Below are 27,345 nucleotides of genomic sequence, written 5' to 3'. Positions count from 1 at the left end.
GACCTTTGGGTGCTGGAGGGCAGGGTGGGAGTGTCCTGAAGGTCCCTGTCCTGCAGGGTGGTGGGGACCAGGGGTCAAGAAGGTGGCACAGGGGTACCCAGGGGGACCTTTGGGTGCTGGTGGGCAGGGTGGGAATGTCCTGAGGGTCCCTGTCCTGCAGGGCAGCGCTGGCCGGGGGTGCCGTGGGCAGCGCGGTGGCCGGGCCCCCCTGCCCGGGCCAGGCAGGTACGGGGAGCCCTGAGGGGCACTGGGGGTGCTATGGGGACCCTGCAGCCGGGGTGGGGGCTGGCACACGCCTGCAGAGCCCCACGGGCACCACAGAGCACCGCACTGGCTCCCTCCACGAGGGGACAGCAGATACACACGGAGAGGGCACACGGACACACGGGCACACACCCGGTCCGGGGGGTTGGCGGGTGGTGGGGACACGGGGTGGGAATGTGATGGCACGGGGGGACCGGGTGGGGTGGGGTGGTCTGGGGGCGGGGGGGACACCACGGGTGGGTGTCGGGGATGGATGCGGGGCGGGGTGGGTGCCAGGGGGACTGTCAGGGGGGTGGGGGCCGCGGGTGGGTGCCACAGGTGGCTGCTGGGGGATGCCACAGGTGGGTGCCGGGCCCTGACCCCACCCTGGGGTGCAGGGGGACCCGTTGGGGACAGGCTGCAGGAGGTGTTGCGAGACCTGGACATCGCCCACGCCGCCTTCGCCCACCGCGACGAGACCTCGGAGCCACCCGCAAGTCCCCTCCCTGCCCCGAGACCCCCGGCACCCCCCAGCCTTCCCCCCTCAGCCCGCCCCGGGAGGGGCAGGGACGCCGGTGGGGCCACAGAGGGGACGCGGGGACAGCAGCCCGGCACGGGGTGTATTCTGTAACACAGAGATGTACATGGCACCGGCTGTGCGCGGCTCCGCGGGGCAGCGGCGGGTGACACGGGTGACACAGGTGGCACAGACGCGCAAAGAGGCCACGGGTAGAAAAAGACCACGACGCTATCGCCACGAGAGCGGGGCGAGCCGGGACGGGACGGGGCGACAGACAGACGCACACGGGGACACGTGGTGGGTGGCACCGGGTGGCCCGGGACGGGGAGGAGCCCGCCGGGCGGGGCTGCGGTGAAGCGGCGCAGGCGGCGGTGGCACGGGCTGGGACACGGGGGCGAGGGGAGCCCCCGAGCCCGGCCTCAGTCCTTGAGGGTGGCCTCGGACACGCCCTGGGCCAGCAGCTCGGCCAGGACGTTGTCCAGGTAGTTGGGGTCGGGGTAGCCGTGGCCCGTCAGGTTGGAGCCGAACTCGGTCTTGTGGTGGATCTCGTTCCACACCACCGTGTCCGACTCGCCCGTGGTGTTGGAGGTGCCGATGGTGAAGATGAGCCGCCGGTCCCAGGCCACGATCAGCAGCTTCAGCACCTGCGGCCGGCACGGCCATGGTTCGCCCAGCTGGATGGACGGGCACGGCCACCCGGCACCCCCGGCACCTCTTCCCGCTGGCACAGCCCCAGCCTCAGCCCCCGGGGTGGGATTCAGCCCCGGCACGGTGCCCACAGGATGCCACCCTTCGCTGTGGCGCTCGCCAGCCCCATCCCACCCAGTGCAGCTGCAGCCTCTCTCTCCTATCCTATCCCTTCCCATTCTATCCTATCCCTCCCATCCCATCCCTTCTCTTCCTCAGCCCATCCCATTCCCTCCCGTCCCATCCATTCTCCTTCCATCCCACTCCATCCCTTCTCTTCCTACCTCATCCCATCCTTTCTCTTCTCATCCCATCCCACCCCAGCACTAACCATCCCATCCCATCCCTCCCCATTCTATCCTATCCCACCCCATCCCCTCCCTTCCCTTCCCCACTCCCTCCCATCCCATCCTTCCTCCTTCCACCCCATCCCTTCCCATTCTGTGCCTTCCTATCTCATTCCATCCCACTCTTCTTTCTCTTCCCATCCCATCCCATCCCATCCCATCGGGGTCTCACCTTCCTGCCCTTCTCGTTGTCGGGCAGGTAGCAGTGCCGTGGGAAGCCTCGTGCCGTGAATTTCTTCCCGGGATTGGGATGCTCCGGGCCCTGGGTGGGTGAGGGGACAGGGGGTGACTGGGGGCGGCACAGGATGGGGGTGCCCATCCCAGCCGGGGATCCCCCCCTCACCTGGATGCCGGTGGGGATGTCGTAGACGATCCGGATGGTTTTGGAGTCGGTGTATCCCGGGAGGGAGTGGGGGATGAGGTGGAATTCCATCTTCCCGGGGGGCTGCGTGCCCGTCTTCTCCCCGTAAATGGCCTTGCAGGTGGGGCACTGCAGGCTCCCGTCCTGGGGGCACCGCGGGGGCGTCAGGGGTGGCACCCACCCGGCACCCCACCTGGACCCCCTCAGCACCCACCCAACACCCAGCACCGCCTCAGCACCCACCCGGAACGCCCCAGCACTCCCCAGCACCCACCTAGCACCCATCCAGCACCCACCCAACACCCAGAACCCCCTCAGCACCCACCCGGAACGCCCCAGCACCCACCCAACACCCAGCACCCACCCGGAACGCCCCAGCACTCCCCAGCACCCACCCCAACACCCAGAACCCATCCAGCACCCCCCAGCACCCACCCCTGCACCTACCCAACACCTCTCACACCCACTCCAACACCCACCCAGCACCCCCAAGCGCCCCGCCCGACACCCACCCAGCCCCGGGGCGCGGCTGACCTTGTTGCCGTTGTTGTACATGGCGAGCAGGCACAGCAGGTGGTACATGTGCCCGCACTTGCCCAGCTTGCCCACCAGCTCCGGCTTGATGCCCCTGGGGCTCAGCACGCCCTCGTAGCCGGAGGAGGTGACCAGCCGCTCCATGCAGATGGTGCAATCCTGCCGGGAACGGGATCAGCATCCAGGGGGGATGAGGGGTCACCCCCGGCTCTCTGCCCGTCCCCTGCCTGAGCCTCCCGGAGCCCCCCAAGCCCCCCAGAGCCAACCCCCCCCCCCACACGCTCACCTCATCCGGGGGGTTCTTCACCTTCTGGATGTAGCGGCGCACCACGTCCTCGGGGGTCTTACCTGAGGGGAGTGACATCAGAGCCTGCCCGCGGTGCCACAACCGCCCTGCCACCAGGACGGGGACAGCCCTGCCGCCTTCCGCCGCCACGTGGCACAAAGCAGCGATGGGCACCAACCGCAGGCAAACCGCTCGGGGGTCCCTCCGTCCCCCTCCGCGTGCCCCCCCGGCCCTGATCCCGCTGCGACATTGGTGGCTCCTTACTCCTCTTGAGCTGCTTCTTCTTGGTTTTCCTGCAGATGCCGTTGACGCCGGGGACAGGTTTGATGTCGCTCTGCTGACCGGCGGCGGGTGCAGGATGGGTTTGGGGGCGCGGGTCAGGCACACGGGCAGCCCGGCGGCGCACATGAGGATCCCCGTCATCCCTGCGCCGGGAGAGCGCCTGTCCGTCCGTCTGTCCGTCCTTCCCACCCCCCGGCAGTGTCCCCCGCTCCCCGCCCACGCTGGCACCTCGCGGTGACACCGCGCCGCTGGGCCGGACCCCCCGTACCTGCGAGGGCGGGATGGACGGGGCCAGAGCCGTTCAGGTTCTTGCCGGGAGCGCTGGGACCCTGAGGAGATGGGAGGGGAGGGGGCTCAGCCGGGCTGGCAGGGCTGGCACCGTCCCTTCCTCGCATGGCACGGCCCCAGAGCAGCAGCATCCCCGTGGGACACAGGGCAGAGTGTCCCCTGGGGGCTGCTGGCACTGTCCCCAGGCAGGGTCCTCCCCATGGGACACAGGCAGGGTGTCCCCTCACCAGCCTGGGGGGCTGCTGTCCCATCCCACGGGGCTGTCACCCCGTGCCACCTGTCCATCTCTGGGCACCCAATGGCACCGGTGGCATCACGTCCTCCTCCACCCAGGGTAGGGGCCTTGTCAGGGTATCCCGACGGTCCCTGCAGGGAAGTGCCGCCCCTCGTGTGCTCCCCAGGGACCCCCCACCCTCCGGGGGCTGCCAGCAGCAGGTAGCACCGGTGTCACCGTGCCAAGGACAGTGCATGTGGGGCAGGGGGGAGCTGGGGACGGGTGTGCCAGGGACAGGGAGGGAGGGAGGGGGGGAAGCCCAGCAGAGCCCAGTCCCGAGTGCTCCTGCTGCCCAGCTCAGCAGCATGGGAACAGCCCCCATCGCCCTCCCTGATCCCAAAATCCCCTCCCACCCCAGCTGGGGCTGAGGGTGTTTTTCCTCATTCCCAAAGCTCCTGTACTCACACCAAGGTCGGGGCAGTGATGGGGGCCCAGCCCCATCCCAGGGTCTTCCAAACCCCCTCCCACCTGTCCATAGGTATGTGCCAGGACAGGGGGACAGTGATGGGGACAGGGACAAGGACTGCTCAGCCCAGCGCCCGGCACACGGAAGTGAAAGCAGGACAGAGCAGGGGAAGGAAATGTGCCACGAGCTGCCGGGGGCTCAGAGAAGCCACCTGTTCCCCCAGCCTGGTCCTGAGGGGAACACCAGGCCAACCCACCACGGGGTACAGCCGTGAGGATGTGGGTGCCAGGATAGGGACACCCACCAGGACACAATTCCGGGGGTCTGCTTGCCCACCTGGACCCCCCTGGTGAATCATTCCCACCAGGGAAGGGACACCGGGGCTGTGCTCCCTCCCCACAGCTGTGCCCTCCCCAGGGATCTGCCTGGTGGCATCAGGAGCTGGGTGACACAGCCCATGCTGGCACTGGGGACACGGTTCCCCTGGGGCCAGGCACTCCATGCTCTCCGTCTGCCATGGATAGCATGGCACGGCCTGGCACAGCATAGCATGGCACAGTGTGACACGGCACAGCACGGATCACCACATCCCCTCTGCAGGGATCCAAGAACCACTGGGATGAGCCAAGTGTCCGTACCCCCACCACATCCCCAGGGTGGGGACCCCGGGGCTGGAGGTGCCACGGTGCCGCAAGAGCTGCTTGCGAGGTGACAGCCGGGGAGGAGCCACCTCCACCACCCCTTTCCCCCCTCTGTGTGCCCATCCCTGCATCCCCCCGCCTCGGTGACACCCCGGCCGTCCCTCCCCACCCACCCATCTTACCCGGGGGGGACAGTGGCCCTGGCGCCCAGTCCGGCCCCGCGCTGCGTCCCGGGCCGGTTGAGGTTGTTGAGCCCGGGCAGAGCCGCGCTGGGCACGCCCTGCCCGGGGGCAAACCCCGCGCCGGCCACCCGCAGCCCTTCACCCTTGGCCGCGCCCCCGCCACCACCGCCGGCGTCCCCGTCCCGCCGGCCACAGGGTTCCCCCGGCGAAGGTGCTGCTCTGGCGGACGGCGCCGGGGTAGAGTTTGCGGCGCTGGGAGGCCAGGATGGCGTTGGAGGCGGCGCGGGTGCTGTTGACCAGCAGGCACTGGGGGCACGAGCAGGGGGTGCCCGTGCTGGCGCCCACCGGCCACGACTGCGACTTGGGGATGGAGCCCATGGTGAGGGGATAGGCCAGGTCCATGCGGCGCCGCAGCCGCCGCTTGCGCTGCGTTTGCCGGTTCATTTGGGACATGCTGCTGAAGTAGATGAGGTAGCAGAAGCCCAGGGAGGAGAGGTCCAGCCAGGGGTGCTGCTTCTCGTAGGCGTTCTGGATGGTGATGCAGATGTCCATGTCGTAGGGAGTCCAGGAGTTGTTGTCGTTCTCCCATTCCCACACGATTCCCTTGCCCGGCGCTGAGGAGGGGTCGTAGAAGTTCCTCCGGACGGGGCGCATGGTCCCTGGGGAGACAGCGGGGGTGACACCGGCGGAGGGACCCCCGCCGACACAGACACCTCTGTGTCCGACTGCGAGCCCGGCATCCCGCGGGGATTTGGATGCAGAGGAGCTTTGGAGGACAACAGCCACTCTGCCCCTTCGCAACACCAACTTCCCTATGGATGCATCCCCGTTGCACCCAAGTGCTTCCCTATGGATGCATCCCACCCTCAACCCGCCACTGGTGACAGAGTGGCTGCCAACCCTCGGGATCATCGTCCCGGATGCCCTGGGAAGGGCGATGCTGCTCAGCTCTTGTGCTTTTCCCAGCTTTTTTCCATCTCTCTGGTCCAAGCCCACCCTCCCCTCCCCGTGGCCGTCCCGGGGCAGGGGAAGCATTTCCCGGTCAGGAGAGGTTTCCTGACAGCTGCTGGCGCTGGCAGTGACACAGCCAGGGATTGTCCCACAGGGCCCCACCCCAGCCCCTCGCCACTCGTTTGGGCTGGAGCTGGATCCTGCAGCTCCGCCATGGGGGGAGGCATCGCAGCCCTCTCCTCAAGTGCCCCCCCGGCACGGGGCCTGTCTATCCCCTCGCCGGCACGGTTTGCCCAGCTCGATTAACGGCACTAATTAACGGTCATTAATCATCGGCCGCATCAGGCAGCAGAGCCAGGCCCCAGCTGCTGCCTTGTGCTGAGGCAGCTCCGCCGGGGCCGCAGGAGGGGAGAGGGGGGGCCCTGCTGCCCGCTCCTGCCCACACCCCAAATCCCACTGCTGGCTCCTGCCCACACCCCACTGACCACTCACACCCACTCACACCCCACTGCCCGCTCACACCCCACTGCCCGCTCACACCCACGCCCCACTGCCCACTGCCATCCCCATTCCGCTCACATCCGTGTCCTGTATCCCACCTCAGTTCCCAGCCCTGCCTGCCTCCTTGCATCTGTGTCCCACATCCCGCCCATATACACATCCCGGACCCACTGGTCCTCGCAACTGCACCCCACAGGTCCCTGCCCCTCACATCCCCATCCCAAATCCCAAATCCCCCTGCTCCTCACATGCCCATCCTGCATCCCCCTGCCCCTCACACCCCCTTCCTGTATCCCCTCGCACCTCACATCCCCATCCCAAATCCCGAATCCCCCTGCCCCTCACATCCCCATCCCAAATGCCACATCCCCCAGAGGACACGTGAGGACCAGCCCATTCCCCTTGGCACATGCAGCTGCAGCTCCTGGTCCCCAGGGGCCACCAGTTGTCCCCAGCCCCCAGCCCCTGCCCCCTCTGCCAGCCATGCCAGAGTCGCAGGGCCAAGCCAGTGTCCCCAGGGCCACCGGGAGGGGACGCACGTCCCCACTCTCGGAACGGGGTCACCTCGTTTCCCTCCGTCACTGGGTTTCTCTGTCCCCAGGCACTGCGTCGGCCAAGGCCCCTGAGCCCCCAACCTCCTGCCGACCTTCCCTGGGTCCCCATGTCACAGCAGGCACCAGGAGCACCCTCAGCTCAGGGGACCCTCTTGTCCCTGAGCTCCACGAGCCATGTGACAGCCTCCAAAGCCTGGGCCTCACCCGTGGGAAGGGAGGATGGGGAGAGATGGATACAGGGATGGGGCACACGATGCTGAGGACAATGGCCACATCCCCTGCCATGACACCCCTGGGGACACCGAGGTCGCTCTCTCAGCATCCCTGTCCCCAAGCCCTGCTGGCACAGGGACCGTGGTACCCAGGGACACCCTGGGAAGAGTTGTTTTGCCACCCCAAATCCATTCATGGCCCCACCGGGGGCACATGTCCCCAAGGAATACCCAGCATTGTGGCCGTGGGACGCGATGCCAGGTGCTGTCAGAGAATGGGTCCTGGCCAAAGCTGGCAGGAGGTGGCATGGGGACAGCCAGGGTGTCCCGGTGGCTCCCGCAGCTCTGAGTCAGCGTGGACCCTCCGGGTCGTGCCGGCGTCCTCGCTGACTCAGGGCTGCAGGTGCCAAGCTGCCCTTTGCCAAGTCCGTGACCAGCTGGAGACGGATTCAGAGCCAGGCTGGATGGCAGAGGCAGGTGGCAGGTCCCTGCTTTGGTCCCCAGCCCATGGCACGAGCCACTTCCACACTCGGGGTCATTTGGCATCCCTGGGGACTGGGAATGATGGCATCGGTGGCTGGGCTGAGGTGGCACAACCATGAGGGTCCGGCTGTGGGGTGTCCCCAGGCAAGTTTAGGGGTGTCACCTGATGTGTGGCAGGTCCTCTGCCTGCTCTGCCTGGTCTGGACCGGATCCTGCCCTGGGTAGGGATGCAGGGATGGGCAGGAATGCACCTGGAACGGCACATCCCCCACGGCACCGCCGGCACGTGCCAGTTTAATGGGTCACACCGTGACAGGGACACGTTTAATGGGGTCTGGGCTTGGTCCCAGTGTGGGACCAGCTCTGATTTCCCACAGGATACGTGGCCTGGATGCGCTGCTGCAGCACCAACCAGCACAGCTGCAACCATCCCAGTGCCCACCACTGCTCCCAGTGTCCAAACTGGGGCCTTCCCACTTCCCTGGGGATGGAGCAGCTTGGAGGGGAGGATGAGGGGACAGTGGGATAGTGGGACACACCACAGCACCCCACGGAGAGCGGAGGGCATGGAGGGATGTGGGGACATGTCCCTCCAGGATGGGGGTCTGTGGTGGGTGGGAAAGGAAAGGGCTGAGGAGCCTGGAAGGGCCTATGGGGGAACCAGAGCCCCGGAGAATGAGGGGAGGAGAGAGGGAACAGATGGATGGGCAGATGGAGGGATGGAGGGAGGGATGGAGGGATACGGGAATGAAGTGATGGACAAATAAGTAGAGAGAAGGAAGGAAGGAAGGAATTCGGAAGGAAGGAAGGAAGGCAGGAAGGCAGGAAGGAAGGAAGGAAGGAAATGATGGATGAGTAAGTAGAGATACGCTGGCAGGGAAGGAGTGAGGGAAAGATGGATGGATGGATGGATGGATGGATGGATGGATGGATGGATGGAAGGAATGACAGACGAAGAGATATGAAGTGACAGATTCACGGATGAATGGAACAACAGACAGACAGATACACACGGGGGGGGGAATGGAAGGACAGATGGAAGTATGGCGGGATGGAAGGACGGAGGGAGGAAAGGAGGGAGGGAGGGAGGGAGGGAGGGATGTACCAGTGGGTGGAAGGATGGAGACGTGGAAGGAGAGAGAGAGGGAGTGATGGCCGTGTGGATGGATGGCTGCATGGACGGACGGACAGATGGAAGGACGGACGGGTGGCTGGATGTTCCTGGCTCGACGCCAACCCCTTACCCGTGTCCTGCCGGAACTGATGCATGGACTGGAGGTCGATGACGTAGGGCGCCAGCTGGACATCGACCTGTCCCAGCACCACGCTGCCACGGGCGTCCTCCTTCAGCACGTTCTCGATGTGGTGGCACACGGCGGCCGAGTAGGGCCGCCAGCGCCCGTGCTCGTTCAGCCACTCCCACACCACCACGCGGGCCAGGTTTTGGGGGGGGAACCCCAGGCCCCCCGAGGCCAGCATGGCCCCCGAGCCCTGCCGTGCCATGCCCGGGGGACGGCGGCTCAGCCCCGCACCATCCCCCGGCACGGCGACGCGGGGGTCACCCGGGGCCCCTCCAAATCCTCCTCGGGGCTCCCGCCGGCTGCGGGCTCCGGAGCTCAGTGCAGCGGGCGCTGCGGGGCTCTGCAGAGGCGGGTGCTGCCAGCCAGCTCCCCGAGGTCCCCGAGCCGCCCGGTCCCGCTCCCCCGAGGCCGCCGCGCGGGGCTGGGGCCATCCATCACCCAGCACGTCTTCCCCGGCCCTTCCTCCTCCCCGCGGTGCTGGCAGGGCTCAGGCTCCAAAAAGCCACCAGGACCTCGCAGACTGCGTCGGCTCAGGGATGGTGGTGTTTGTGAGCGGTGATGGGGACACGCAGCCACGGAGCTGTCCCCGAGACACCCACTCCTCCTCTTCCTCCTCGTGTCCTGCTGCTCAGCCCACGTCCTCGGTGGCTCCACGGCTGTCCCCGCCGCCCAGCACGTCACTGGTGGCAACTGAGGGGGGTATCACCTGCAAAACAGGGCCACAGCGCGGGTCACCCGGGTACCGCCAGGCGGGTGGCAGCTGGGGGACCGTCCCCATCGCCCCGCGGAGCCGGCGGGCAGCGAGGCCGCGGTGCCCGCAGCCCTGGCAGCGTGGGCTGCTTGCCAGCCCCGGCCGGCTGCTGGCCTCCAGCGTGACAGCGGGGACAACGGGGACAGGGGGGGACAGGCCACCCTGCTTTCGGCCCTGGGGGGCTGCTGGGGGTCCCACGAGCCCGGGAAAGCCTCATCGCTGCCCGCGCCGGTGCTTTGGGTGCCGGAGAGCCCGCGGGCCCTGGATCCCGCTCCAGCCGCCGCTGATTTATGATCTGCACTGCAGGCATCGGGTCGGGGGTGATCCCGGCCCCCCGCTCCTGGCCGGCCCCGATCCCACCCACGGCAACCCCCAGCCCCACGGCGGCGGGTGGGGGGCCCGGGCAAGGGGGGATTGGCTGCACAAACAGGAGGCAGACAGAGGGACGGCCACGGCCGGGCACGCACAGACACACTGACACCGAGAGACACGGGCACACGCGCTGGCACACGCACAGCCGGTGACACGGACAGACAGCGGGACCGACACAGGCGCGGACAGACACGGGGAGCCCCGGCAGCACAACAACCCCCCCGCGGACACACACACGGCCACAGCTCCGGCTCGGCCGTGCTCACACGCACCGCGCACCCCACACGCGTGTGCACCCAGCCCAGCGCCTGCCGTGACCCCGAGCACCGCGGAGAGGGGGACCCTCACCCCAGCCCTGAGCCCCCCCGGACCGCGCGGTGGGGACGAGCCCCGGCGCCAGCAGCCCCCCCAAACCGGGGCCCGGCTGCTCTTCGTGGATGGGGGGGTTGAAAGACCAGGCCTGGCCCCCGTGCACGGTGCCCCCCGTCCCCGTCCCCCCCCGCCTCACGGCAGCCCCCCGGTGCACGGTCCCCCGCCGGTGGCCGGTCCCCCACGACGCACGGCAGCCCGCAAGCCGCCGGCGCACGGCCCCCCCGGCGCACGGTATCCGCGAGCACGGCAGGCTCCCCCCGCTCGGTGCCTGTTGTGTCCCCCCCCGGCGCACGGTCCCCGCCGCTGCACAGCAGCCCCCATCCATCCCTCCGGCGCACGGTCCCCCCGAGACACGGCAGCCCCAGCCCCCCCGGTGCCTCGTCCCCCCACCCCGGTGCCCGGTCTCCCGCGACGCACGGCATCCCCCCGCCCGCCGGTGCCCGGTCCCGCCGCCCCCCGAGCCGCCCCCCCGCCCCGCCATGGCCGCCGCCGCCCCGAGCCGCGGCCCCCGCGCCGTTACCTCCGGCGGCCGCAGCCGCGCCGGGACCCGCAGCCGCACCGGGAGCAGCGGCGGCGGCGGCGGCGGCGGGCGCGGGGCCGGGCGGCGGCAGCGCTCAGCCAGCGCCAGGCAGCCACCGACACCGGCACCGGCGGCGCGCACGGCCGCGGGCACCCGCGCCGGGAACGCGCGCCGGGGAGCGGGGGCACGCACGAGGGAGCGGGCATCTGCACCGGGATCGGGAATACGCACGGGGTATTACCGGGCATCCGCGCCGGAGGCGTGCATCGGGACCGGAGTCATGGTCGGGGAAGCTGGGACACGCACCGGGGGCACCACTGGGACCGGGTGTCTGCACCGGGAACCCGTCCTGGGATCGGGCACCCACACCGGGGCCGGGCACTCACAGCGGGGACATGCTCTGGGCACTGCGGGGACACACCTGGGACACGTAGGGGACCAGGTATCTGCACCGGGGACCTCTGCTGGGTCTGGGCATCCACTGGGCTCACACACCAGGGACCGGGCTCCTGCAACAGGGCCACATGTGGGGTACCAGGGACACACTCCAGGAGCGGGCACCCGCACTGGGGACACACCCAGGGACTGGGCACGGATTCCAGGGACTTGTACAGGGTCTGGGCACCCACACCAGGGCCAGGCACTCCCACTGGGGACACACACCATGGCCGGGTGCCCACAGTGGGGGCATGCACTGGGGACCAGGCATCTACTCTGGAGACACACAGAGATCCAGGGTCACACACTGGGGACACAGAGAGGACCTGGCATCTGCACCAGGGACCGGGACTGGGACTGGGCACTCACACCAGGGCCAGGCACCCACACAGGGCACATGCACAAGGCCGTGCACAGGGCACCAGGGACACACCAGGACCAGGGACACCCACCGTGACTGGGCACCCACAGCGGGGACACACGTGGCGGACCAGGGACACACACTGGGGACTGGGCATCTAAACTGGGGCTGGGTGCCCACACTGGGGACACAACCCATGGGAGGTTGTTCCCCAGGTGTACCACCCTGATGGGGGGACACTTTGTCCCCCCTTAGGACAGGTGTTTCCCACAGCCCTGTGGGGAAACTGAGGCACAGGAGGTGGCAGGAGGCCCTGAGCCACAAGGACACCCCAGTGTCTGTCCCCTTCAGCCACGGGTTCGTGGCTCTGCCCGCCAAGGGACAGGTTTGGGGACAGATCTGGGGATGGGAGTTGTCATTCCAGCTGAGACCATGAAGGGACAGATCTGGAGGCAGGGCAGTTGTCATGGCTGTGCCCATGGCAGGGCAGATTTGGGGACAGGGGAGTTGACACCGCGGTTGTACCCATGGAGAGACATTTGGGGACAGATCCGGGGACAGGAGAGTTGTGACTCTGGCTGTGCCATGGAGGGACAGATTTGGGGACAGATGTGGGGCTGGGGAAGTTGTCACTATGGCTGTGCCTAGGAAGGGACAGATTTGGGACAGGGGAGTTGATACTGGGGCTGTGCCCACGGAGGCACAGATTTGGGGACAGGGTTAGGGTTGGGTTAGGGTTGTGCTGGGGGCCGGGCAGCGATGGCCGCGGTGGCCTCGCAGTGCCACCTGGCGGCTTCGGGCACGTGGCGTGGCAGCCCGGGGGGTCCCGGCGGAGCGGGGTCGGGCATGGGAACACCCACCCGGCCCCATTCCTGTCCCCACGATGGGGGACTGGCTCCCTGCCAGCCCGCACGGGCAGGGGCCACCCGCTGCCATCGGTGCAATGAGCTGTGCTCGGGTCTTATGCGGGGCTGGCACCCCACGGCCGGGCACGGGGCAGGGATGCGGCGTGGGGACACGGAGATGGGATGGGGACATGGAGACAGGACAGAGATCTGGAAATGGGACATGGCATAAGCACCTGGTGCTGGCGGGGGGACACAGCACGGGGACAGAGCTGGGTCATGCCATGGGGACATAAACCAAGGGCAGGGACACGGCATGGGCACCTGCAGCCAGAGCAGGGACATGGAGCTGGGACTTGATAAAGGGACATGGAGCTGTGATGGGAACACAGAGGTGGCACAGGGCCACGGCACAGGGACCTGAAGGGGCTCAAGCCATCAGACAGGGGGTGGACATGGTGGGGGACCCCAGGGCCGGGTGGGCGTCATTTAGGGCCTTGGGGACAAGATCCTGTGCAGCCAAGGCTGGCCCTCCCTCTAGGGGGGACACACATGTGCATCACCCGGGGCAAGGACCCCGCTGTCCCCACCCCCGGGCACCCCCGGACCCCGGGCGCCGCCGCAGCCGTGTTTAGTCTGAGCAGGAGCGCGGGTGACCTTCGGCTCCTGCGGCACCCACGAGGGTGATCAGCACGTGGGCCCCACCCCAAGGACACCGCGGGGGCCTGGGAGGGGTGGCGGTGACCCCAAACACCCCCATGGGTGCGGGTCCCTGGGGGGAGCGCTCCAGCTCCAGCTCTTCCTGTGTCCCCACCGGGGGGGGAGTTGTGTGCTGGGGACAGCCACACCCCACAGAGGACAAGGTGGGGGGTCCCGGGGTGCTACAGACAGACAGACAGACAGACTGACAGACTGACAGTCTGTGGGGCCTCCCGGCGGGGACCACCCGCGCACACCCATGCACACACACACACACAGAGCGTGCTTGCACACCCCGACACGGGGACCACACACACGCACACACACATGGCAGAGGCAGCTGGAAGAGCAGCGGGAGACAGACAGACAGACGGTCGGACAGACAGACAGGAGGGTGAGTGGGTGGCTGGGTGAACACACACCCGGGCCGTGCACACACACGCAGGCGCACGCAGGCACAAACACACCTGGGTGTGCACACGCGCGAGCGAATCCATGGGCACAAACGTGGATCCTGTGTGCACGCGCGGGTGCGAATCCAGGGACACAAACACACACACACACACACACGTGTGGATTCCGCGTGTGTCAAAGCTTGTAAAACAATGGGCAAATGGGAATTTTGTGTGCCACATGTGTGTGAATCCATGGACACAAACGTGGATTCTGCCTGTGTAAAAGCGTGTAGAACAACGGACGGACGTGAATTTTGTGTGCACACGCGTGTGTAAGTCCACACGCACAGGGGTGCACACCCACGGTCCCGCACACGCGTGTGTCCCCACTCTCACACCGGTCCCCAGTCGCTCCCACAGGCCGAGCCCAGCCCCGTATCGCGCCCCCTCCCCGCGCTGAGCCATCCCCGGGTCCCCCGTTCCTGCCCACCCCGGGCCGGTTTGTCCCCCCAACATCCCAAATTCCCCCTCGCCCCCCGAGTCCGCCCCGCCAGCGGGACCCCCGTGCCGGCGGGGCGGAAGGAGGGGGAGCAGGCGGGGGGGCAGGCGGGGGGTCCCTCCTCCATCCCTCCTCCATCCCTCCTCCTCCTCCTCCATCCCTCCTCCTTCCTCCTCCCCTCCCCCGCCGCCCGCTCGGTGCCGGTGCCGGTGGCCGGGCAGCGCCGAGCCCGCGGAGCGGCATGGCCGGGGGCCGGGGGTGCTGCCGCCGCCCGGCCCTGCCCGCAGCCCTGCCCGCAGCCCTGGGGCTCTGCCTGTCCCTCTGCCTGCTGCTGCCGCTGCCCGCCGCCGCCTGGAGCCCGGCCCTGCTGCCGCCCGCCGCCCGCAGGTACCGGCACCGGGGACACGGGGATGCGGGCACCGGGCACGGGGGCAGCGCCTGCTGGGGGGGACCGGCTGCCGAGGGGCACCAGGCACCGGCAGCTGCGGGTACTGCGGACTCCGAGTACTTGGCACCGAGGGCATCAGGGGAGCTCCGGGCACGGGGGGACACCAGGGACGTAGGGATGTGGGCACCTGGGGGGCTCCGGGCGTCTGTGGGTACCAGGGGTCCAGGGTGCCCGGCATGGGCGCATCGGGTATAGGGGGCATCAGGCACGGGGGTCTGTGGGTACTGCGGGGCTCTGTACCAGGCGTGGGGCCACCATGGAGTGGGGGCACTGGCCGCTGGACTCTCCAGGGAGGGGCTGCGTGGGCCATGCTGCCGGGGCTGCTGGGGGTACTGGGAGATACTGGAGCTAGCTGGACTTACTGGGGCTGGGAGCTGCTGGGGCCAGCAGGACTTACTGGGGGATTACTGGGGGGTTACTGGGTCTAGCAGGACTCACTGGGGCTATCAGAGCTGCCAGGATTAGCAGGGTGCTGGGGCTACTGGAGCTGCTGCCCGGGCATACTGGGACACGCTGAGGCTGCCTGGGCATTTTGGGATCCTGGGGCTGCCTGGGCTTACTGGGGCTACTGGCACTACTGGAACATGCCTGGGACTGCCTGGGCGTATTGGGATACTGGGGCTGCCTTGGCATGCTGGGACTACTGGGAATGCTGGGCATACTGGGAATGCTGGAGTCGGTGAAGAGTGAAAGTCCCCAGCCCCAGGGCCCCCAGCCCCAGGGTCCTGCCCGTCCCTTGGAGGTGGCCCAGCCCGGGGCTCTGTGGGTGCTGTGGGGGGCTGCAGTCCCTGTCCCGCCGCAGCGGCGGGGGGATGGCGGCGGGAGGGGGGGTTGTTTACAGGAAGCCCTTGGCTCTGGCCGTGTCTCCGGCACCGGATTGCCGGGACCTCCCGGTTCCGCTCGGCTCGGTGAGGCGATGGGCAGAAGCCGCCTCATTTCCCCTTCCCCTCCCGGCCAAGCCCAGGAAGCTCCCGGCGCCTTGGCACCACCCTGTCGTGTCCCCCCGGGACCCCCCAGGCCAGCACCCAGCACCCAGGAGCCTCCACCGCATCCCACCCCTCCCTCCCTGGTGCATCGCTGCGATCCCACGTGCCCAAGTCGGGGGCACAAAGCCAAGCGGCTGCTTTTGGGAATGGGGGTGGGATTCGGTGCCAAGCGTGGTGTGGGATTTACCCCGGGTGGGCACAAGCCCTGGCCCCCGAGCCCGGACCCCCTCGGTGCCAGTGCGGTGCTGGGTGGGCCGGGGTCACACCAGGCCACACGGGCGCTCACATGCCAAAGCCCGCCAGCTCCTGTGCTGCTCCTGGGAGGGCATTCCCCTTGGGAAACGAGCCGGGACCCGTCTCCATCCCATCCCAACAGGCATTACCACAGCTGGAGCTGGCACCGCCCAGGAGCCGGGTGCCCCTCCAAGGGAGACGATGGCACCCGGGACCCCCTTGGCATGGCAGGGTGGCAGCGGGAGCGTGGCGACAGCTCCGGCGGGCTCGGCGCTTCCATAGGCCTGGCACGGTGCCCGCCTGGGACGCTGCCCAGCCGGAAAGCCCTGTGCCACCCCGCTCTCCCCCATCCCTCCGGCACCTCCCAGACAATTGTCCCCCCGCGGCGCCCGCTCGTCCCTGCTGCCACCGCCTCCCTCCTTGCAGCACTGCAGCGGTCCCGAAAAGATCGTTTTTGACCCAAATTGTGCAGCCTTTGAGTTTGGAGCTGCCGAGGGTACGGCGAGTCCTTCCTGCCGCGGGGATGGGCACACTCGGCGTCATGGCACTGCTGTGTCCCCCTCTGCAGGGGGAAACTGAGGCTGGGGTGCCCAGGGCGGGGGTGGGCAGAGCCTGGCATGTGGGGCAGAAGAAAGGAGCCTTTGTGTGGGGTGGACTGGGGGTGCGGGGGGGCTCCGGGCCCCGCTCCAAGCTGGCTGGCGCCAGCACCATGCCGGGAATGCAGCAGGAATGTGGGGCCCCAGCTCCCTCCGTGTGTTAGAGCAGGGCACCCCAAAAACTGGGGATGGGCATCTCCCAGGGTGGCAATTTGGGTGGCAGCAGCACCTCCATGGTGTCCCCGAGGAAGGGCTGGTGACATCGGTGGTTTCCCTTCCAGCAACTGGTGCTCCTACACGGTGACACGGACGGTGTCGTGCCACGTCCAGAATGGGACCTTCCTCCAGAGGGTCTTCCAGGGCTGCCGCTGGCCTCTGGCCTGCAGCGGGGGCAGGTGAGCGGGGCCACCGGAGTCCCCTGGGAGCAGGGACAGCCGGGATGCCCCCAGGATGGGCCTGAGCGCTGCCCCTCTGTGCCGCAGCTACCGCGCCGTGGTCCGGCCCCTCTACAGGGTGGCCTACAGGACACTGACGGCGCTGGAATGGCGGTGCTGCCCCGGACACACCGGAGCCAACTGCGAGGAAGGTGGGAGCCGGCGGGGATGGAGGTCCTCTGCACGGCCTCGGTGGGGAGGTGGCACTCAGGGGCTGTGGGACGTGGCCTTTGCTGCCGCTGGTGGGCGTGGGTGAGGAGAGGGACCTATGGGTGGGATGGATGGATGGATGGATGAGGGATGGAGGGATGGATTCATGGATGGAGGGATGGATGGATGGATGGGTGGATGATGGATGGATGGATGATGGATGGATGGACGGATGGGATGGATGGATGGATGGGTGGATGGATGGATGGAGGGATGGATGATGGATGGGTGGATGAGGGATGGATGATGGATGGGTGGATGAGGGATGGATGGATGGATGGATGGATGGATGGATAGGGATGGATGGAGGATGGATGGATGATGGATGGATGATGGATGGCTGGATGGATGGATGGATGATGGATGGATGATGGATGGATGGATGGATGGATGGATGATGGATGGATGATGGATGGATGGATGGATGGAGGGTTGGATGGATGGATGGATGGTGGATGGATGGATGGAGGGATGGATGGATGGAGGATGGATGGATGATGGATGGATGATGGATGATGGATGGATGGATGGATGATGGATGGATGGATGATGGATGATGGATGGATGGATGGATGGATGGATGGATGATGGATGATGGATGGATGGATGGATGGATGGATGGATGGATGGAGGGTTGGATGGATGGATGGAGGGATGGATGGATGGATGGATGGATGGAGGGATGGATGGATGGATGGATGATGGATGGTGGATGGATGGATGGATGGATGGATGGATGATGGATGATGAATGGATGGAGGGATGGATGGATGATGGATGGATGGATGGAGGGATGGATGGAGGGATGGATGGAGGGATGGATGGATGGATGATGGATGATGAATGGATGGAGGGATGGATGGATGATGGATGGATGGATGGATGGATGGATGGATGGATGGATGGATGGATGCTCCCATGGGTGGGCGAGTGGGTGGATGCTCCCATGGCTGGCTGTGCCCATGGACAGATGGATGAGTGGACAGGTGGCTGGATAGATCTTCCTGGGTGGGTGCAGGAGTGTCCCTGTGTGTGGCTGGACAGGGACATCCCAGTGGGCGGGGCAGTGGATGGACAGGGGTGGGTGGCCATCGGGATGTGCCCAGGGTGGGGAGCTGAAAAAGCCGATGGATGGGGCGTGGGTGGACGGACAGATGGACATTTCTCGGCGTGGCAGTGCCCACAAGGGGGGTGTGGCCCCCACCCACGAGTGGCCGGGTCCGGGTGGGCAGTGGCTGAATGGGTGCAAGGCTGTGCTGTGCGGAGGGGGATGGGCGCTGCCAGCTCCTGACAGGGGGGTCCTTTGTCCCCATTGTCACCACATCCCCCTCCTCCTCCTCCTCCTCCTCCTCGTCCTCCTCCTCCCTCTTCCCCAGGACCCTGCTGTGGGTCCCAGCTCCGTGAGATCCGGGGCTGTGAGGCAGCGGGTGGCACCCAGGGGTGGGGACACCCTGGGGTGGCACTGAGGGCCTGCAGGACAGCGGGTGACACGGGGCGTGCGGAGGCAGTGGGTGGGAGCAGCTCTGGGGGGGGCGGGGCGTTCTCCTCCTCCTCCTTCTCTTTCTCTCCTCCTCCTCCTCCTCCTCCTCCTCCTCCTCCTCCTCCCTTCATGCTTGGCCGCCTGCCCCACATCTGGCCCCACTTAGGGCTGTCCCCTGCAGCACGGCGGTGGCCGTGCCGGGGTGGGGTGACAGCGTGGGGGGGCTCGGGGGGGCCACCTCTGCTCCAGACACCCCTTTCCTGCCGTGCTGGGTGGCCCCAAGCCGCTGGCCCCAGGGTCCCTCGGTGGGGACAGGCAGCTGGGACCTCGCCGTGGGGCGTGGATGTGGGCAGCGTACCCAGGATTGTGCCCTCCGCTCCAAAGCCACCCCCAGCATGGGGCTGGGGGCCATGGGGGTGTTTGGGGGGTGGGGTTCAGGGCTGGATTGGGATGACCGCGGCTGGGTTTGGGGGTGAGATTGGGGGGGGATCATGGGGAGATTTGTGGGGTCTGGTTTAGGACCGTGGGTGGGTTTGGAGGGTTGTGGGTTGGGGGAGTCTGGTGTGTGGTCATGGAGTGTTTCGGGGGTCTGGTTCAAGACCGTGGGTGGGTTTGGGGGATCCTGCCTCAGGGTTATGGGTGGGACTGGGGGTCTGAGGCTCTGAGGATGGGGCCCTGCACCCCGCAGTGTTTTGGAGGGAGGTACAGCAGGAAGGTACCCCCAGGCTGACCCCCCTTTCCTCGGCAGAGGCTCCCACCTTCCTCACCCTGCGGGACACCGGGCGCCCCAGCTCAGCCCCGCGCCGGCCCCTCCTGCACCCCACGGCCTTCTCAGGTGGGTCCCTCCCCAAACCCGCTGGGGTGGGCACAGAGGGCTGGGTGCCCCCCACCCCACAGCCTGTGCCCCCCAATTTCCCCCACAGGGTGCCTGAACTGCAGCCGTATCGGGGAGCTGACAGCCCGGCTCGCCACCCTCGAGGCACAGGCAAGTCCCAATTTGGGGTCCGGCCACCTCCCCCTGCACCCCCTGGGGGAGGGTCACCCTGTGCCCCCTGCTGTCACCCATCCCTCCTGTGTCTTTGCCAGGTGGCCCGGCTGGCGGTGGCCGAGCCCCCCACCCCAGCAGCACCCAAAGGCAGCACCCCGGGCAGGGGGCCCGAGGCCGGGCAGCTCTGGGGGTCCCCGGCCGCCCGCGGGAGCCCCGGGGATGACGGTAAGGCAGGGTGACAGCGACACCCGGCAGCACCCACAGGGCTGGGAACGCAGCCGGGTGTTGTCAGTATTTGGGAGGGTGCAGGACCCCTCACTTTAGGGGAAATGCGATGCTGTCCCACCGCAGCTGTCCGTAGTGGTGACACTGAGCCACCCGCGGGGACAGGCCAGCTCTGGGGAGGGCGTGGCTGATGGTGGGGACCGGGTGTGGGTGGGGGGCACCCCCAGGGGCTGTCCCCGGGGTCCCCCCCTCAGGGCGCTGCTCTGCCGCAGGGACGCCCGGCTGGAGGGGACCCCCCGGCTCCAAGGGTGACGCAGGGGGACGGGGACCATCGGGAATTCCTGGAGTGAAGGGTCCAGTGGGGCCACCAGGTAAGGGGGAGACAGTGTGGGGGACCCCAGCCCGGTGCCTGGCGCAGCCGAGCCCCCCCTTTCCTGGTGGGCAGATCCTGGGGGGGGGCCATGCAGCAGTTTGGGGGCTCGGAAGGGCTCCAGCGCTGCACAGCTTTGGGCACCCCCTGATCTTCACCCTCCTCTTCCTCCCTGCAGGTCCCCCCGGCCCCCCAGGACCACCCGGCCGGGATGGAGCCAGGGGGCTCCCCGGAGAGAAGGGGTTACCCGGGCCCCCCGGCCCCCCGGGCCCCCCTGCCCCTGTGGGGCCAGTGATTCCCCGGCTGGCCGAGCCCAGTAAGGGGGGCTGGGGTGGGGCATCCCCTCCCAGTGTGACCCCAAAAACGGGGCTGGTTGGGGGCAGGACTGGGGCAGAGCCGGGTTGGGGGGGCTGAGCATCACCAGGGCTGGGGGTGGTGTGGAGACCTCCTGGTTGTCATTGGGGTCCCAAGGATGAAGTGTGGGGTGCTGGGCAGCACTGGGGACCTTCCTGCTGTCACTGGGGTCCCAGGGTTGAGGTGTGGGGTGCTAGGCAGCACTGGGGACCCCCCTGCCATTATTGGGGTTCAGACATGAAGTGTGGGGCACTGGGCACAGCCGGGCACCCCTGACACCACCAGGATTGCAGGGATGAGGTGGGGGGCACATGGAAGAGCTGGGGACCCCCTGCCAACATTGGGGTGACAGGGACGAGACGGGGGGGAGAGCAGGGGACGGGAATGGGGTCCCCCCGTGTCCCCAGGTGATGCTGGGAGCTGCAGGGGGCCTGGCCCCAAACGCCTCCCTCCATTCTCCCCCCAGGGGACCCCCTCCTCTCCAACACCTTCACCGAAGCCACCAGGAGCATTGTGGGTCCCATGGGACCCCCCGGACCCGTGGGGCCGATGGGTGAGAGCGTACCCCCTTCCTTTGTCACCCCCCAACACTTTCAGGTGTCCCCATGTGGGGCTGAGCTGTTTCCCCTCTCCTTGCAGGTCCCCCCGGCCCCCCAGGTCCCATTGGTCCCCCTGGCCCCCCAGGACCCGATGTAAGTGCTGGGGTGGGGGGGCACGGGGAGGGCTGAACCCCGCTGTCCCCCCAGGGCTGATGGCCCCAACTTTGTCCTCGCACAGGGCAGAGCAGGAGTGCCTGGAGCTGCCGGGCCCCCCGGGGAGAAGGGGGACAGGGTGAGTCCCCCCAGCCCCGCACTGTGACACGAGCCGGGGGGGTTCGCTGTGTCCCCTGGCTGCTGACAGGCTTTGTCCCCACCGCAGGGTCCCCAAGGCCACCTGGGCAGCCACTGGTGTCCTCTGCGGTGGCCGTGCCGGGCTGGGGTGACAGCGTGGGGGGGCTCGGGGGGGCCACCTCTGCTCCAGACACCCCTTTCCTGCCATGCTGGGTGGCCCCAAGCCGCTGGCCCCAGGGTCCCTCGGTGGGGACAGGCAGCTGGGACCCCGCCATGGGGCGTGGATGTGGGCAGCGTCCCCAGGATTGTGCCCCCCGCTCCAAAGCCACCCCCAGCATGGGGCTGGGGGCCATGGGGGTGTTTGGGGGGTGGGGTTCAGGGCTGCGGGCAGGATTTGGGATGGCTGGGGCTGGGTTTGGGGGTGAGATGGGGGGGATCTGATGTGCGGTCACGGAGGCTTTGGGGGGTCTGGTGTGGGGTCTCAGGGGGGTCTGCCAGCATCTCCCGTGGTGGGGGTCTGGCCGTGCCCCCCGGTGCTGACGGGCTCTGTCCCCCCGCAGGGTCCCCAGGGCCACCCGGGCAGCCGCGGGCAGGACGGGGCGCAGGTACGTGGGTGGGGTGGGGTCCCCCCCGGCCGCAGCCCCCCGTGCCCCCCGCTGCCAGGCCCTCTCCTCTCTGTGTTTCAGGGCGAGCCGGGCCCCCGGGGCGAGCCGGGCGACAGGGGCACTTGGGTGAGTGGCACCGGCGACACCGGGGACGGGAGGGGGACACGGTACTGACAGGGGTTGGGTTGGGGACGTGATGGGTGTGGGGGGACCCCGGCCCCCTCCCTGCTGTCCTCTGCATCTCGTCTCTGGGACCCCAATGATGTCCTCAGGGTCCCCACTTGTTCCCAGTGCCCCACAGCTTGTCCCTGGGTCCCCAGTGGTGGCATGGGGGTCCCCAGCTCTGCCCAGTGCCACATCTCATCCCCAGCAGCCCAACGGTGGCACTGGGGGTCCCAGGCTGTGCCAATGTCACCTGAGCAGGGTGATGGGGGCACAGTGCCAGCCCCCCACCCAGCACAGGGGGCACAGGGTGGGCTCGGACCCTCCCGGGGGTGCCCCCACTCCTTCCCCTGGTGTCGTGGTGAGTCAGGGGGTGCCAGGAGTTGGGGGGTCCCCGTGTCCCCTCCCTGCTCCCCCCATGGGGGTGGCCTGGGGCCATTTGGGGTGCAGCCCCCCTCACCCCGTCCCTCTCTTCCCCAGGGGGAGGGTTTGCACCAGCTCCGCGAGGCGCTGAAGATTTTAGCGGAGAGGGTTTTAATCTTGGAAACAATGATTGGGCTCTATGGTGAGTAGGGGGATGGGGACCCCGGGGGTGACCCCCACCCCTGCCAGCAGGTCACCAGGTCCCCGTGACGTCATGGTGGCCCTCAGCTTGCTGATGTCATGGAGTTGCAGGGAGGGGACCCTTGGCAGCCCCTCCTCTTTGCCACAGGGGGACAGGGACCCCCATCCCTGCCGGGAGGACACCAGGCCCCCATGACATCACGGTGGCCCTTGGCCATCATGACATCAGCCATGCATGATGGCATCACCCACATGGTGACATCATGGCCAGCACTGGGGACCACTAAAAGGAAAGGCCACCAGGACCCCCCCCACCCTCACCCCCAGCTGGGCACCCAGAGCCCCCCCAGGCACTGCCCACCTCGGGCAGGGACACCTGTGACAGTCTCGGTGGCCCTCTGGGCAGGTTGGGGACATGTCCCCCCATGTTCTGGAGAGCTCAGTGTGCCAGGGGTGGCAGAGGGAGCACCCCCAGCTGGGGACATCAGTGTCCCCCTGGACAGGTTGTGGACACAGGACGTGTCGGGGGGCTCAGCGTGCTGGGGGGTGGCAGAGGGAGAACCCCCAGGTTGGGGACATCAATGTCCCCATCAGGGCACTGTCAGGGACATCAAGCCAGCAGCGCCTGCCACAGGGCCAGCACAAGGGACCCTCCTGTCCCCATGGACCCACAGGGGTGGGGGAGCCCCCGGCACCCCTCTGAGACCGGGATGACCCCTCCTGGGAGACCTGGCACCCCCTCCTCGTGCCCCAGCACCCCCATCCCGCTGGGGCCGCACCCCTGCCGTGCCCCCCCGCCATGCTGTGCCACCCCTGCCGTGCTGTGTCCCCATCCCGTGTCCCCATCCCCTGTCCCCATCCCCTGTCCCCATCCCGTGCCTGCCGCGGGGCCAACCCGCTCTGCTCTGCTCTGCTCTGCTCTCTCCCTCTCCCCCAGGCCAGTAGCTTCCAAACCCTCCTGCGGCAGCAGGCCCGGCTGGAGGTCCTGGCTAGAAGGGTCACCTTGCTGGAAGCCATCATCTGGCCAGGTAACCACCCCCGCCCCAGCCCACCCCACCCCGCATGAGCCCGGAGCGCCACGGCACCCCCGGGAGCGGGCGTGGAGCACGGGGGGCTGGAGCCGCCGGGAATGGGACACTGGAGAGCTCCGGGCCCACGGGAGAGCTTGGAGACCTGCTTGGATTGAGAGGGGCAACCATGGAGAAACTCTTGGATTAGACAGGGAACCATGGAGAACCTCTTGGATTGAGGGAGGTGATCATGGAGATCCTCTTGGATTGAGACAGGCAACCATGGAGAACCTCTTGGATTGAGACAGGCAACCATGGAGATCCTCTTGGATTGAGACAGGGAACCATGGAGAACCTCTTGGATTGAGGGAGGTGATCATGGAGAACCTCTTGGATTGAGGGAGGTGATCATGGAGATCCTCTTGGATTGAGACAGGGAACCATGGAGAACCTCTTGGATTGAGGGAGGTGATCATGGAGATCCTCTTGGATTGAGACAGGGAACCATGGAGAACCTCTTGGATTGAGAGAGGTGACCAAGGGAGAAGCTTGGATTGACAGAGGCAACCATGGAGATCCCTGTGGGCCAAAGGAAACTCTGGAGCTCCCCAAGGTTCAAGGGAGACCATGGAGCTTCTCTCAATCCAAGGGAGCCTTCCAGGCCCGAGGGAGACCACGGATCCCCTCTTGGATTGAGAAACACCCATGGAGGTCCTCCTGAAGCAAGGGAAACCCTGAACTCCCTGAAGGCTCAAGAAGCACCACGGAGCCTTTCCCAAAACCAAGGGAGACCATGGAGAGACCCTCTGGGACTGAGGGAGCCTCCCTGGAGCTTCCCAAGGTTTAAGGGAGCCCATGGAGAGACCCTCTCAGTGCAAGGGAGCCCATGGAGATCCTCCCGGACCAAGGGGAACCCTGGAGCTCTTTAAGGTTCAAGGGAGACCACGGAGCCCCTGTCACTCCAAAGGAAACCATGGAAACCCCTCTTGGATCAAGGGGACCCATGGAGGCCCCCCAGGGCCAAGGGAAACTCTGGAGCCCCTCTGGAACCAAGGGAGATCATGGAGCTCCCCTTGGATTGAGAGGGGCAACCACGGAGACCCTCTTGAGCCAAGGGAAACGCTGGAGCTCCCCAGGGCTCAAGGAAATCCCTGGAGAAGGGAGCCCATGGAGACCCTCTCAAGCCAAGGGAGACTCACGGAGCCCCCCAGGCTCAGGGGAGCCCATGGAGACCCTCTCGGACTGGAGCAGCTCCCGGAGCTCCCGTTGTCCCAAGGGATGCCCCGGTGCCCACCCGCCCCGTGCCAGGGTGCCAAGCTGGGGACGGCGGGTGCCCTCCACCCTCATCCCCCCTCCCCATTCCAGCTGCGCTTTTCCACAGGGGTCCAACCGGGGGTGCCAGGCAGGGGTGCCAGCCGGGGGGGGTCCTCGGGTGGGTGTCCCCAATCCCTGGGGACACCCAGAGCCACGGGGGTGGGGGGGGGGCACGACCCCCATTTCTGTGGGGCCGGACACCCCCACCCACAGCCCCCAGCGCTGATCTGGGGATTTTTTGGAGGGAGGGGTGACATCCCATTCCCTGACACCCCTTTCCGTTCTTCCCGCAGAGCCAGAGTCCGGCTCGGGCAGCGGCGCCCGCGACACGGCGACCGCCGGGCTGCCCCGTGGCAAGCGTGGCAGTGGCCAGCCCCCCTACCGCATCGTCACCCCCCCCCGCCGGGCCCCCCCAGAGCCGTGACAGAGCCAGGGGTGTCACCCAGGCCACCCCCGTGCCACCCTGGGGAGCAGGATGGGGTCACCCCCCGTCCCCCCTCTTGGTGCTAATGGTGGCACGGCACCAACCTGCCCCCCCCTCCACGACGCTTCGCCCCCATCGCTGCTGCTTGAGCCCCCCAGGGAGGGCAAGGGGTGTCCCCAGCCCCGTTTCTGTCCCCTCCCTCCGAGGTGCAGCTCCGGGGAGATGGATTCTGTCCCATCCCAAGCCCCACCCCGGGCACCGCAGGCTGCGGGAGGGGAGTGGGGGGGCTGGCGGTGGGGATCCCCCCGGGTGGGGACCCCGCTGCGCCGTGCGCTTCGCTGCTTTGGGACCCGCGAGGTCATTAAATGTCCCCAAATCTGTGTCCTGTGGTGTCACTGGGTGCGCCAGGGACCTCCCAGGTGACGTGGGCACCTATGGGGGTGGGCGCTGACACAGGGGCGGGAGGGGGTCACAGTGGGATGGGATGGGGATGGGATGGGATGGGATGGGATGGGGTGGGATGGGATGGGGTGGGATGGGGTGGGGATGGGGTGGGGATGGGATGGGATGGGATGGGATGGGATGGGATGGGATGGGATGGGATGGGATGGGATGGGATGGGATGGGGTGGGATGGGATGGGATGGGATGGGATGGGATGGGGTGGGATGGGGTGGGGATGGGGTGGGGATGGGGTGGGGTGGGGATGGGATGGGATGGGATGGGGATGGGATGGGGTGGGGATGGGATGGGATGGGGTGGGATGGGATGGGATGGGATGGGATGGGGATGGGATGGGATGGGGTGGGGATAGGGATGGGATGGGATGAGGATGGGATGGGGATGGGGATGGGGATTGGGATGGGGATGGGATGGGATGGGATGGGATGGGATGGGGATGGGGATTGGGATTGGGATGGGATGGGATGGGGATGGGATGGGATGGGGTGGGATGGATGGGATGGGATGGGATGGGATGGGATGGGATGGGATGGGGATGGGATGGGGATGGGATGGGATGGGGTGGGATGGGGTGGGATGGGGTGGGATGGGGTGGGATGGGGATGGGATGGGGATGGGATGGGGTGGGATGGGGATGGGATGGGATGGGATGGGATGGGATGGGATGGGATGGGATGGGATGGGGTGGGGATGGGATGGGATGGGATGGGATGGGATGGGTTGGGATGGGGATGGGATGGGGATGGGGATGGGGATGGGATGGGGATGGGGATGGGGATGGGGATGGGGTGGGGATGGGGATGGGGATGGGTGGGGATGGGATGGGGTGGGATGACATTCAGGGGCACCCAGGGGCCACGTGGCTGTGCCACGGGACACCCACCCCCCCATGTGGCACCCATCCATACAATGTCACTCCTGGGACACCCACCCACGTCACAGCACCCCCGGGACACCCCCGCAGCCCCGCAGGACACGCTGTACCTGCACCCCGTCCCGTGTCCTCGTGGGACACGCCACCGGCAGCGTGGCGGGATGACGTCACGCAGCGACGCCACAAGTGACGTCACTCTGCCATGCTCACCACGTGGGCAGCGCGTCCTGCCGGGCACAGCGCGGGACCCCAGCCAGCACCCGCGGTGCCACGTGACCTGTGGCACCTGGTGATGTCACGCACAGCCCACGGCGGCACCTGTCAGCAGGTGACGCCTGGATGACGTCACGCACCAAGGACATGCCGTCAGGCGACCGCGCGGCACCCGGGGCACAGCGCGTGCCGCCGGGCAGGGTGTGTGACGTCACAGCGGCCCCGCGCCCGCCCGTTACGCCGGCGATGACATCACTA

At 67.6% G+C, this 27,345-nt stretch overlaps 2 protein-coding genes across 7 annotated transcripts; one reads left to right on the top strand and one right to left on the bottom strand.

The window, feature by feature from the left end:
- Window positions 1-842: 842 nt before the first annotated feature.
- On the bottom strand, window positions 843-11,126 carry LOC120410861 (E3 ubiquitin-protein ligase DTX1-like). Its single transcript, XM_039561336.1, is given in 11 exon segments — window positions 843-1,407; window positions 1,970-2,059; window positions 2,141-2,302; window positions 2,693-2,851; window positions 2,979-3,040; window positions 3,243-3,403; window positions 3,529-3,589; window positions 5,052-5,240; window positions 5,243-5,710; window positions 8,997-9,759; window positions 11,069-11,126. Coding segments are annotated over 10 exon segments (1,836 nt in total). The 5' UTR covers window positions 9,256-9,759; window positions 11,069-11,126; the 3' UTR covers window positions 843-1,182.
- Window positions 11,127-14,531: 3,405 nt separating this feature from the next.
- On the top strand, window positions 14,532-25,639 carry EMID1 (EMI domain containing 1). 6 transcript variants are annotated; one of them, XM_039561359.1, is made up of 15 exons: window positions 14,532-14,692; window positions 16,851-16,964; window positions 17,052-17,155; window positions 19,442-19,528; window positions 19,617-19,678; window positions 19,780-19,906; window positions 20,179-20,277; window positions 20,455-20,592; window positions 21,097-21,183; window positions 21,270-21,322; window positions 21,408-21,461; window positions 22,021-22,065; window positions 22,147-22,191; window positions 23,729-23,819; window positions 25,409-25,639. In XM_039561359.1, exons 1-15 carry the CDS (start codon window positions 14,547-14,549, stop codon window positions 25,537-25,539), a joined length of 1,383 nt encoding a protein of 460 aa, XP_039417293.1. In that variant the 5' UTR covers window positions 14,532-14,546; the 3' UTR covers window positions 25,540-25,639. The 6 variants fall into 6 exon arrangements, with proteins under 6 accessions (XP_039417293.1, XP_039417294.1, XP_039417290.1 ...); XM_039561360.1 differs by lacking the exon at window positions 23,729-23,819 and adding an exon at window positions 22,708-22,792; XM_039561356.1 differs by lacking the exons at window positions 14,532-14,692; window positions 19,780-19,906; window positions 23,729-23,819 and adding exons at window positions 15,623-16,469; window positions 22,708-22,792.
- The last annotated feature ends 1,706 nt before the right edge of the window (window positions 25,640-27,345 follow it).

The sequence above is a fragment of the Corvus cornix genome, chromosome 15, assembly GCF_000738735.6.
Source record: "Corvus cornix cornix isolate S_Up_H32 chromosome 15, ASM73873v5, whole genome shotgun sequence".
Classification (NCBI taxonomy): Eukaryota; Metazoa; Chordata; class Aves; order Passeriformes; family Corvidae; genus Corvus; species Corvus cornix.
The sequence above is the reverse complement of the archived record's forward strand: the minus strand, read 5'-3'. Positions and strand labels throughout refer to the sequence as shown.

Bases quoted from the DNA above. Each gene is read 5' to 3' on its own strand.
- EMID1 (XM_039561355.1), top strand. From the start codon at position 16,026: ATGCCAAAGCCCGCCAGCTCCTGTGCTGCTCCTGGGAGGGCATTCCCC. The intron at 16,965-17,051 runs GTGAGCGGGGCC...TCTGTGCCGCAG, and splicing joins CTGGCCTGCAGCGGGGGCAG to CTACCGCGCCGTGGTCCGGC. The intron at 20,278-20,454 runs GTAAGGGGGAGA...TCCTCCCTGCAG, and splicing joins GGGTCCAGTGGGGCCACCAG to GTCCCCCCGGCCCCCCAGGA.